At 50.2% G+C, this 12,795-nt stretch overlaps 2 protein-coding genes across 2 annotated transcripts in view; one reads left to right on the forward strand and one right to left on the reverse strand.

Annotated features, from left to right (window-relative positions):
* The window catches only part of CASKIN2 (CASK interacting protein 2), an 85,960-nt gene that overhangs the window by 48,783 nt on the left and 24,382 nt on the right, over positions 1-12,795 (reverse strand). The window lies entirely within an intron of this gene.
* Positions 949-5,630, forward strand: MCHR1 (melanin concentrating hormone receptor 1). Its single transcript, XM_050908400.1, has 2 exons — positions 949-1,006; positions 4,582-5,630. The coding sequence occupies exons 1-2, from the start codon at positions 949-951 to the stop codon at positions 5,628-5,630; spliced, it is 1,107 nt and encodes a 368-aa protein (XP_050764357.1).

The following is a 12,795-nucleotide window of genomic DNA, read 5'->3' on the forward strand; positions in this document are numbered from 1 at the left end:
AGGAAGCACAACAAAATCATCAGGTCAAAGCCACAGAAAAGAGCAGGCTACTGCTCCGGCAAGGCACAGAAAAAGAGCAAAGCAGTTTCTCAAAACCCAAGGGGGTTCTTGCCTAGTATTTTTAAGGCCAAAAAAATAGAACACAAATAAAATCTGAGCTAATTTCTGGAGCTAGGAAGCAAATGAGCTGTGGCAAGGAGTGGAACAGCAGAAAACAGCAGAGAATTAATTACAAGTGAAGTGTCTCAGGTTGGAATTAGAGTTAGAGGGGTCAGATGGTCAAAGCAACAGAGTTTTCAGTGGGTAATTTGGTGCCTTGACATCCCCCAGCCGCACTAGTGGGGATGTGCCTGTGACTCAGGGATGAAAAGTGCTTGTGTCTCTGCAAGAGAGAAAGATACACACTGAAGACAGGAGATCAGAGCTACTTAAAAGACAAAATCTGCTATTCCTCTCCTACTGACGATAGCAAGAGCTGGCTGGCTGTAATTGGGAGGGCGTAGATCCTAGTCATCCCTTCGGGGGCGGCATGTGATGTGAAGGGGCTCTCGCCGCAGCCCTACCGAGGCATTACCCAGCCCCCGGCCGGGAGTCGGCCCCCTCCCACTCGAGGAGGGCAGCTCTCCCCGGTCCAGCTCAGCACCGGCATTCCCTCCCACCCGATGGCGGTGAAGGGATGCTCTCAGACGACGTGGCTGGCGGAGTCAGCTGCTCTTTGATGTCAGTACCTGCTCCGGGCTCGGCGGGGCGGGAGTGGGCGAGCGGAGTGCAGCCTAGCCGAGCCGCAGCCTCTGCTCGCCGGCTGCAGGAGGGCTCCTGCCTCTCACGCTCTGCCCGGCTCTGGTCCGCCCCCGCGAGGAAAGGGGGGGCCCCCACCCCATCGCCGCCGCGGATCCACCGAGGGAACTTGCCCAACTTTCTCCATCCCTGGCACTGGGACTCACTGCCATGGCCCCAGCCAACTCCTCCCGCAACTTTTCCGCGCCGGAGGCTCGGAACGGCTCAGGTGAGCAGGTGCTGCGCGGGGCGGACGCGGACTTCCCCGGCGGGGCGCCCCCGCTGGGGCCGGGGCGGGGGCGCGGAGAGCTTTCCGGGGAAAAGTCTGCCTGCACATCCCTCTTGCGCTGCTCTGCAGCGCTGAGCCCGGAGCTGCTCGTGTCAGCGGGGCTGCGGAGCCGGCCGGTACCCCATGAAGTGGGAGAGGCTGAGCGCAGGGACACGGCCCCCCCCGCCAGCACCCCCCCCGCGGGCTGCCGGCCGGGGCCAGCCGCCTTCAGCACCCGAGGGCGGACAGCTCCGGGCCCCGAGCCGGGCGCCACACGGCGGGCGGGACAGGGCTAACCCCCTCCGCGGGGCTGGGGAGCGGCCCCGGGCCCCAGCCCTCCTTCCCGGGACACCGCACAGCACCAAAATAAAACCCGACCACCACCGCTGGCCCCAGTGGCTTGAAGCGATTCGCTGCCTTCTGGCTGTGAGACAGTAATAACTCCAGCAGCCTGTTGGTCTTAGCTGAAGAGAAGACAGGAACCAGCCCAGATAGACAGGGAGGGGAACAAGGCACAGAGAACATGAGACATCACTGGAGAGGGAAGCAGAGATCCTCAGTCTCCTGTTTTCTCCGTGCTACCACTGTTCCCAAATCAATAGTTTAGGGTCAGGCAGGCCAATTCACGATGGTGCAAGTTGGTGAAACTCTTCAACAGAAGGTGTTTTACATGTGGTCTTTGACTCCCTCCGCACCAGCATGTCCTTTATAAACTGAAAGCGTGCCCTATGTGCTTCCTTCTGAAATGCAGCAAAGATGTAGTTTCTTATGTATCTGAGCATGGCTGAGGACAACAATCACCTTAGAGAAAAAAAATTTAGGCCAGTCCTCATTCAGTTCACATAGTGCAGTCCCCCTTTGGGACTTCTAAAAAGAATAACAGGGCAGCCACAGATCTACAAGCAAGGACAAATCAATGCCTGAACTAGCTGTTTCAGTAAACAAAATACAGCCACTTGTATGTGCACAGCAGCAGCACTGAAAATTCAGATCCAACGATATCTCAAGATGAAAGAGGCTTTAGAAAAGAGATAACTTTTGAGTATTTGATAGACATGCACTTCTGACTCCAGCCTATAATACGCACATGAACTATAGCTTCACACTAGCTTCCAGCTAATAACACTTGAAATTCCTGCTTGTTCAAATACCAACAGCAGGAAAGATGCTACAGCACTACACAGACTACCTTTCATATGAAGCCTTTGGGCTTGCACACGTTCTGCTTTAAGGCCAGCTGAGCTCATTCCAAATGTTACAGGATCACCATAAAGACTGTATTGATTATACTGCAGGAAAGGGACATTTTGTCCCAATTTCCAGCTAACCAAGTGGCCTTTATGTTTCATTCATACAATCCATTCCCACCACATTCATAACAAAGCTTGGGGCTAAAAGAGAGGAGAGCAGAACTCATGACAGCTATGTGCAGAACAGCAGGACCACAGTTGTCATCTTCCAATTTCTAGTCTACTATCTTCAAGCATTAAGGAGGTGTGAGATCAGTTTGATGTTCAGGGGATGCACAGGCTGGATGCTGAAGAGTAAGTATCAGGTCTCAACAGGGTCCTGATGACAGTATGTTATCTACCAAAAGCCATGTAACATGGGGAATTTCCTTGCATTAATGAGCAGCCGGGAGGAATAGGGACCATTTAAACCCCCACGAATGGCCTGGATCAGGCTTTTTTGTCTTATCAACCAAGCCTGGCTTTCACCTTAGGCCCCTGCCAGTTCTGTGCTTCATTGGCTGCTTTCTGTCATCTGCATAGAGGCTTTCCGATAAAACGGTGCAGCAACCGCTGTACTGGATTCTGACCTTGGCCTTGCTTATGCCTAAACTGGCTGCTTCCTAGTTCCAGAAGGACTGAGGCAGTGGCAGCTCCTCATGTCCCACTTCTGAGAGCACTGAAATATTACATACAGTTCATACGGCACACACCTTTCCAGCCACAGGCCAGGCCAGCGGTGTAGCCCCAGTTATCTTGCCAATTCAGTCAAGCTTCTCTGTCATACCAAAGTAAATCTGGAGAAGTTTGTACTCAAGAATTCTAGAGGTCAAAGTCAGCAAATACGACCTCAAACAGACACCGCTTTGGCAGAGACAACACCTTATGAGTATGTTATTTCACTTAATCCCATTTTCAAGATTTCCCTAGGTTCTGTTGGAGGAGACTTCCCCACTACTCCTACAGGTATAGGCTGGTAAGGAGATGGAATAGTACGGTGTCTGAAAGCGTTTCCAATTAACACCACATTGAATCATCTGCAATTCAATGAAAGACACATGCAGTCTAGGCTTAGGGGCTGTCATGCATGTCTTTGTAACAGCCACACAAATAACTCACACAAAGCCTTCCCCTAGAAAAAAAAACCCACCAGGTCCCATAGGAGAGGAGTAATGAAATTTGCCTCAGCTGGGAAGGGTGGTTTCAGACTCCATCACACACTGTGCACAGCAGCCTTGCAGAACAGAGCGCACCACAATCAGTGCCTTAGACATCACCTTCTGTACCCAAGAGCAGAAATCTCTTTTAGTTGGCACTGAGGGCTCATGGCTTCAAAAGGTGATTTTAAACCAGGTTAGGGACGAGGCAAATGTGAATTTGATTGTGTTTGGGCCTCCTACCCCAAAGAGCAACAGTCAAGCATCAGCGCTGACAAGCTAAGTGTTATCAGGCAAGAATTTTGCCTTGGAAATCCACCTGCATCCAGAACTCAGAGACAGCAGCCTTAAGCCATGCTTTTCTCCTTGTAGAACTATGGCATTCCCTGTTGAAGGACCACTCTGAAACATATTCCCAAATCCCTGTCTGGCCACGCACCTGGATTTCTTTCTAGAAAAGAAAATAGAGAAAGGGAAAGTGGCAGAAAAGGAAGATGGAAAGGAGTGCATGCTCTGGCCTAACCCTGACAACAAGAGCTGGGACACAGCCAGGGTACAGTCCCAGATCTCACAATATAGATAAGCATTAGTTATCTGCCTACATGGCCGATGAACTCTGTGTCTCATACTGTAAAATAGATAAACCACCCAAGAGACAAAGTGAAGCTTTCTGACAACAGCTTGAGCATTGACTACATCCAGATTTTGGCACCCACACAGAGGCTTTACTTCTCCGATGTGCAAAGCACCAGCTGCCTCACCCACTCCCCTCAAAAATGGCTGGACACCCAGCACTCCCTGAAAGAAAAGTTAGTATCAACTCTGTCAGACACTGGTGAGTGCAGAGGCACACCAGCCTGATGTTAGTCCCCCAAAAAAGAGCTGGGGAGTTTCAGAGCAGTACAGAAGTACATCAGGAGAGCTGAGGAAGATGCCTACACATGGCCAGATTTGGGTGGTGTGCTGCACGTACTGAGTGGCAGAGAAAGAAGTGTCAAATCCCCAGCTAAGCCTCTCCAAATACTGAGGGTCTTAAACATTGTTCCAAGCTACATCTTTGAGGGGGATCCAGCTGCAGGAAGGGCAAGCACACAGAGATGTAAAGAGGTTGCCTCTGGGTTGCACTCACTGCTTTGGTTTGTTTTGGCAGTAGCAGAGAAGCCAGCACCGTACACCAACGTGATCATGCCCAGTCTCTTCAGCATCATCTGTTTCCTGGGCATTGTGGGGAACCTCATTGTCATCTACACTATTGTCAAGAAGAAGAAGCTGAGATGCAAACAGACCGTGCCTGACATTTTCATCTTCAACCTCTCCATTGTGGACCTCCTTTTCCTCTTGGGCATGCCCTTCCTCATCCACCAGCTCCTAGGCAATGGCTCGTGGTACTTTGGAGCTCCCCTATGCACCATCATCACCGCCCTGGACACAAACAGCCAGATCACCAGCACCAACATCCTTACAGTGATGACACTGGACCGTTACCTGGCAACGGTCTACCCTCTAAAATCTACCTATGTCCGGACCCCATGTGTTGCAGCTCTAGTTATCTGCTTGGTGTGGCTCCTCTCCTTCCTGACCATCATTCCTGTGTGGATGTATGCAGGTCTTATGCCTCTGGAGGACGGGACCGTCCGCTGTGCTCTCTTGCTTCCCAACCCAGAGACTGATATCTACTGGTTCACCCTCTATCAGTTCATGCTGGCATTTGCTGTGCCATTGATTGTGATCTGTGTGGTCTATTTTAAGATACTCCAGCACATGGCCACCACTGTGGTCCCATTGCCCCAAAGGAGCCTCCGGGTACGTACCAAGAAAGTCACCCGCATGGCAGTTGCCATCTGCTCCGCCTTTTTTATTTGTTGGGCTCCCTTCTACATCCTCCAGCTGGTTCACCTCGGCATCGACACACCATCCATGGCCTTCTTTTATGCCTACAACTTTGCCATTAGCTTGGGCTACGCCAACAGTTGCCTCAACCCCTTCCTCTACATTGTCCTCAGCGAGACCTTCAAGCGCCAGTTCTTAGTGGCCATCCGCCCCGCGAAAGAGCCATGTCGTAACAGCAGCTCTGTCAACAACAACAGCATGACAGAGGCCAGCGTATGTCTGAAGCTGGCACCGGAATCCACCCAGCAGACTCAGTTTCTGGAGGACTTTTCCCCACGTTCACTGCCTGTGACTGTGGCTGTTCACTAGGGCACTCTGAAGTGACCGTAGCAGAAAGCCTTCAGATCTATAAGTTGATGGAGAAGTAGCAGCTTCAGGCAATTCTTGGTGAAGTGTATGAACTACAAGCTTCCACCTCCAAGAGTCCAGGTGCCTCCCTTTTTCCATTGCAGAGCTCTGCTCCTACACTGCCCTTGGCCTATGAGATGCTGCATACTGCTGCTTCTTTCCACTCCTGCATGGGAGGACTATCACACAAGACACTGGACCCCCAAAGAGGATGAATGGAAAAGAGAGGAAGGACAGAAAGAGGATTTCAAGGGGTAATGTTCACCCTGGAAGAGTAAAACCTCTATCAACAACACTGCCCAATGATTCCTCGCCTCTTGGCCTGACGGGGGTTCCTAAGCAGCACGTCAATATAGAGCTTCTTCATTTAAAACTTGAACCTTTGAAACACAATGTCATATATTTATTTTTTATATGAAATCTGACCTGCAAACTTTGATGGCTGTGCTCATATCCTAGAAACAAACAGCAGAGAGAGATCTTGGGGCCAGAAGTCTCACCTAGGTCTGTCGCTTGGCCTTTTGGTCCAGCCCCGTCTGCCTCCAGTGGGATGTATTGTTTGGCAACCAAGGCATTTTCAAGAACTAGCTAATTTTGATGCTAATCTGAAATATTTCAAGCAAAATCAGACAGATAACAATTGCACTGCTTCAAGGGACTACAAACAATTCTCAAAACTACTGCTGTTAGCACCAGCTTTGTGGCTTTTCATGCCAATGAGCAGATTTTCACACTGCTAGTTCTTCATGCTGCTCTTGTGCCTCTCAGTCTGCATGGCCATCAGGGAACCCCAGGCAGAGCATTTTAAACATGACTAAAAAAACATAATGTGCAGAGATCTGCAGAGCAAGAAGCTGTGAAAAGGCAGCTCAGAGGAAGCAGAGTTGCTTATGCAGCTTTCTCAAAATAACAAATGTTTTACAAAGTTAAAATAGGGAAAATTAAATGTCTGTGTTTTGTATATGTGGCTTTAACAGTCGGAGATTAGGAAATAACTTTGCTCATTACAAAGAGTAGAGAAAAGACAGCGCACATCAGCTAAATGCGGGGGATTACACTGATAGCCTGCGCAGGGCTCCCAGGGGACCGTGCAGGCATTGTTCAACACTTTGTCAAACATGGAGGAGCTGGTTACTGTAGATGAATTTAATATAAAGAAGAATTAAAAACATCAAACAGCACAAAAGAATTTGTTACCATGCTTACGGTTTCATGCCACCAGCCACCCACAACATACCCAGAACAGAAATTCACCCTTACACAGCTACACAGCAAAACTGTGTCACCTGCACAGGACTTTCTAAGCCCCATGCACACTTACAGGCGCACCTAATGCACACACACCACACTCACAGGTGTTTTTACGTACAGCCAATACTTCAGGCTGCACCCTGCAGAGAACACAGCCATTCACTCACGTCTGGTGATCAAAGCAGGCCGGTGTGCAACACCAGCACTTTTGACATCATCAGGTACAACGCGTTGCTTTTCAAGTCATCGAACAAACCTCATAGCAGGGTCTCTCTGTATTTTCATTCCAGGCTCTGTCAACCTGCACCCACCGCAGCAGCACATCCACACTGCGACTGTACGGTATCTTGTCAATTTTTTGCCCCCATTTCCCTGGGCAATAAAGCCAGACAGACAGATATGGAGCTTTCAAGCTTTATGACTTTAAAATCTTTGCCCCATTTTAATTGCCAGGAATTTTCACCTGCTGGTTTTCATGGAGCTGCTTTGCTCTTTGGTCAGTACTCTCCCCAAAGGGCTTGGGAGCAAAGGTCGAGGAAGATGCGTGCTGTGCCAAGCCAGACTTACTCTCAGGACAAGGGAAGCTATTGCATTACCTTTCTCCCATAAGGAAGTTAAGGGGAGGACTGGCAGGCTTCTCTGTGAAAGGAGGTGGTAATGGTTGGGTGGGGTTTTTCCTCCTTTAATACCAGCAATGAGGAAAGTATGAGGGAAGTGAAAACAGACTGAATTGTCAAGGCTCTCAGAAAGCAGCACACTGAAGATATTATCTTGCTTACACAGTAAAGTTGTTTATGGGTCTGTTCCCATCCAAAGTGAGTCAGTCTGACCCAGTGTGGCCAAGTCACGTGCTAAAAACCACGGGGGCACCGTGGGCTAACCAAGAAGGGAGGCCAGCACCAGCTGGTGCAACACTCAAAAGGGTCTTTGTGGGGCAGACCTTTTCCAGATCTCATCACGCTGAAGTCAAGGCACAGTATACAGGCACCTTCCCAGGCTGAAGTCTTTTTTAGATCTCATCTAAGTCAGGTGGAAAGCGATGCTAGAGAGACCTGGTCCCAACACCAGGGACAAGGCTTCCCATTTAGCCAGTGTCCTAGCAGAGGCACCTGCCCCTTCCCACCACCCTGCAAAGGCTCATGGCTGCCATTCCCTCATGTTCCTCCTGCCTGTCCCCGAGGGGTTTCCTAGTCCAGATGTCTAAATACTGGCTGTGGGATCCTTCCTTTTCCATGTACTTCCATAAAAGCTGTGGCAAACACACCTTGGGAAGACAAGGATGTGGATACCTGTGGATGTGCCGGGAGGTTGGGAAGAGAGGTACAGACAGCAAGCAAACTAGCAAAGAACACAGACAGCATATAGCTTTTTGCCATCTTCCCTAAATCACCCCAAAGCACAGGGCAAGATGAACAAAAGCCTCTCCTTTGAAGACAAACCTTTTGATCAAAGGCCTTCAGAGGCATTCCCCTACCTAGGGGGTAACGTAAGGTCTTCCAGTAGCGAAACAGTTTCTGTGCACCTTGGTGTGACCTACTCTAAACATCCTACCCCCTTTTGCCTATTTTTCAGAGCCGGCTTTGTTAAGTTGGAGAGTCTGTTGATGTTCTGGTTTGTGTTCAGCTTTACCACTTTGTCTATTCTGCTCTTTTTATTTATTATGTGATCCCCCCATCTCAGTGCCTTGGTCACTGATGGCAGAACCTGAATAAAAGGCATCGCTAAGTAGCAAAGGACTCAGCTACTCACACAGAGATAGGCAGCCCAAAGTGCTGCGAGGTCCGTCTGAAAGGCGCACAGTGAGAATGGCACAGAAATAATGCAGCGTGTTTCCCTGCAGTCCTGCCTCCCATACACAGCCCATGGTCTCTCCAGCTTGAGAGAAACTACAGGGAAATCCAGCTAAATAACCAGGGGGAAAAACACTTCCAAAGCAAAGGGTGATAGAAAGAAACTATTCAATCTAGTTGTTTGGATCAACAGCCTGCTATGCCGGGTGAGACAAATTTCCTCAGCTCTTTTTGCCAGCACTTCTCCCACGTGCTCGCGAGCTGCCTTGTCAGACAGCAGGAAGACAGATGGGTTCACTCGCCACCCCTCCTCTTCCTCTCCTTGACCTTAGAGGTGCGACTGAAGCCACGTGTCACAGCTCTGCTCTTGATAAACTCCCACAAGGGCCAGATGGTCTGGTTACTTTTACTCCTACTTTCCCAGCTAGTGACAGAGCCCTCCTTGGCTGGTCGCTGCAGGATTCAGTCCCCAGCTCACCCTTCTCAGTTACCTCTTTTCCGTTATCCACATCCTTGTGTCCACATCAGGCAGTAAAATATACTCCTGCCTTCCCCACAGTCACAGCTCTGCCAAGCCAGCACTAAGGACAAGCTGGAGCTGGGGTCCCCACAGCCCTGCTAGGCAGCAGGCTGGTGACATCCTTCCCCGGACACCCTTCTCCACCTGAAGTCTCTGCACAGCTAAACCTGCCCAGGAGCAAACTGCAGCCGTGATGGAGAGCAAGCACAACGCTGGCGGCTGCTGGGTGGGGAGGAGGGAAAGGTTGAGTGACTCACTGGCCCCTGGGACACAGCCAGAACCTGACTAATCGTGTTTCATCAATCCTCCTGAGCTGCTAATTGGATGCATTTCATTCAACAGACTCACTGGTGGGAGAGGAGCCACGCGGCAGGTACGGATACGTTCCCAGCCCACTCACTTCGCCTTAGTCCTCCTGCTAGATGCAGGGACCACACAGCAATGCCATTTCTCGCTCACCTCCCATTAGCAAAGCAACACAGCTAAACCCTCAGACCCTCCCTGCAGCCTTTCCCCTGCTCCATCCCTGCTGCAGGGCTGGGGAGGGGGCAGCACACAGGAAAGTCTCACCAACAGTAGGGAAGTAAAGGGGGAGGGAGCATCTACAGCCCCCATCTCCCACTGGAGGGCTGCTCCAGCAGACAGGGGCCCTTCAGTGCCTCCAGGCGACAGAAGATGTATTTTGAAGCTGTATTTACAGGGCAGCATTCAAACAGGGAACTCACTGCACCACTGGAGGGACAACCTCTGCTAAGAGATGTAGACCCCAGTTGCAGGAGGGCATGAGAGACGATATCTGCTCTTAGAGCCTTTGTGCCCTACCCATATCCCATTTGGGAAACAGCTCCTACGATCATACAAGGACCCAATAGTTGTTCCTCTCACAGCATCTTTCTACCCATATGGTTGTGTTGGCTATGGAAATCGTCACTCCTGATCTCCTAGTCTGGCTCATGGCAGAGCAGCAGCACTGGCTTCTCCTGAAGGGCAGAGCTAGACTTCAACAACTGCAAAGTTACACTTGAGGATTGGCTTACTTCAGCATGAGATGTGATGGCGAACACAGAGTGGTGCTTTCATAAGCACTTCTGGATGTGCTGAGGACAAGCGCGTTAGAAAAGCCTCCAGGGTCGTCAGCTCAGTACCTTTCGCCATCTCTAAATGCTGCAGCCTGATGCTGGAGTAATGTCAATGCTCCCTGGGGTCAAGCCTTTGCATGAAGGATTCCTTCTCCAAAGACTACATCAGCATCACTCTCCTCAAGTACAGCAGCTGAACAACGCAAGCACCACTGAAGGCTCAAGGCCCAGTCTTACAGGTCCATACAGGGTTAGGCCCCTGGAAACGAGAGCTAAGTTCTGCTGCCCATCACACCAGGGTGAGTTTGAGTTTACATCACAGCCGTCGGTAGGTTTTTAGCACAACAGGGAGCAGACTCTGCCCCATCTACTGAGTGCATCAATATCCGTCACTGCATGAGAGGAGATCTGCAGAGTCTGGCTCCACAGAAGCACCTTCGGGGCAGTGACTTCTCCAAACTCCAGTTAAACAGTGACACACAGAGGTTTTGGTTTAGGCCTTAAACCTTATTTCTTCCACTTAAAACTAAGTTAACAAATGAGTCAGCCTTTCCCTCCAACCTGTGCTCTTCTGGTCCCTGCAGGTTTCCACTCGCAGGGTAGGCAGGCTGAGAGTCAGTGACATCATTTTAATTATTCTGGTGTTTGGTTATTATTAAGTTGCCTTTGCTAAGTCTGAAGGAGCTCTTACGATTATCTTCCTACACACGCTGCTGGAAGCACAGCAGCTTGGTGATACTGGGCTGCCATGCCCTGCTCCACCAGACACTTCAGAGAAGAAAGCAGAGCTCTCCTTAGGCAGCCACAGCAAGGAGAAAACTCCTGCCTCCTCCGGGAGCAGTGCTACTTCTCACACCCACATCCCACTGCAGACTCGGGGATGCAGTTGGGTACCTTTTCTCCCATGGGGGTTGACCACAGAAAGCCAAACACTAACATTTTGGCATAGCGCACTTGGTAGGGATAAACATGGTGGTGGAAATGGTGAGTGAAGTTAGCACTGGTAAGAGCTTCTTAAAGCTCTTATTGACTTATTCCATGAGGAGGTTGGTTCTTAGAGGTGCATCTTCTCCAGCAGCCAGGTCCCTCCCACCAAGAAATGGAAGCAGGTTTTGAAAGGAACAGACTGTTCACGTCAGGGCTCCCTGTCCTCCTTCCTGCCTGCTCATAAATGAAGACTTTGGATTTCAACTTGCACAAAGCATTTTATGGATTTAATTCCCCCGCTCTTTTTTTTTTTTTTAAAGGTCAAGTCATTGTAACCTCCTAGACCATAATCCCCACCTTAGACATCCAAGTGCTCTGGCAACGTAAATTTGTTGTGTTATCAATGGGGAAACCACTTCAGAAGGGAAAGAGTAAAATGTCACTTCTCAGAGTGAGAACAAGTTGCCTGTCCTTTGCTTTTATTCCAGTCCAGATACTTTTCCCCAGCCAACCACTGCCACTGAAGAAAGCGCATAAACATTTGCTCCTGGGCTGAGATGTGTTGTGCCAAGCCACGGCCCCCAGCCAGTACTGACACAATCTCTAGGTTTAAGAACACAAACACTGGCAGCTCAATGAGAAGGGACCCATTTGCCGGAATTAATATTCAGTCTTTCTGCAGCATGGGAAACATCAATTGTTCAGTGTGAAATAAATTACGTGTCTGTCTTGGGGGGATTTTAATGAGAACTCCCCCCTCTTTTCCTGACACTCTCAGACTCCGGGTAAAAGAAAAAAACAAAACAACATTCCAGCATCTCTCCATCAGCCTTGCATCATAATGGCCCAATCAGGGTAATTAGGATGTCTCCTGTGTGCTCTGGGTGGCTTTACCGAGCAAATCCAGCCCCTTGTTCATTATATTGGCACAGCATAGCTAATTACTCCTGGTTTTAGAGGGAAGGGGAGCCGACCAGCTTTGTATGCAGTTGGGAAAAGGGCTGTGCTGAGTACAGTCAGGTTTTAGCTTTACCTCTGGTCCTACTAGAAGATGTCCTGGTACGCCGAAGGCTACAGGATGGAAGAAGCTGGTCTGGGTGGTTAGTTCTTAAAAAAAAAACAGCATAAGGACCTATGTGCCCCAGAGACCTCTTTATTTATCTTCAAACTCCTTTGGAGCGGAAGGGCAGCCACGCACCTGCCCTGCGGCTCCAGTACCAATGTGAGAGCAAAGAAACATGCATGCAGAAGACTGAGAAACCCCCCTGCAGAGACACCGGGCAACCCTTCGGGGCAGGAAAGCATTGCACGCTGCCATGGCACACAAATGAGAGCCTTTCCCAAGGCTGCTGGAAGCTGGATAGGCATGTCTCCATCTCCCTCGCCTTTCTACACTAGATCCCACGGTGCAGCCGCGATCCCCCAGGTGTACATCCATGTTCAGGCTGGCAGACCCTACGGAGCTCCTCTGCCGTCAGGCTACGGGGCCCCAATGGGGATCCCATCACCCAGAGAGGTGCTCTGGGAGCATCTGCAGCCCACCTCCCGGCCACTGGCTA

This window comes from Gymnogyps californianus, chromosome 19 (assembly GCF_018139145.2).
Source record: "Gymnogyps californianus isolate 813 chromosome 19, ASM1813914v2, whole genome shotgun sequence".
NCBI classification, from domain to species: Eukaryota; Metazoa; Chordata; class Aves; order Accipitriformes; family Cathartidae; genus Gymnogyps; species Gymnogyps californianus.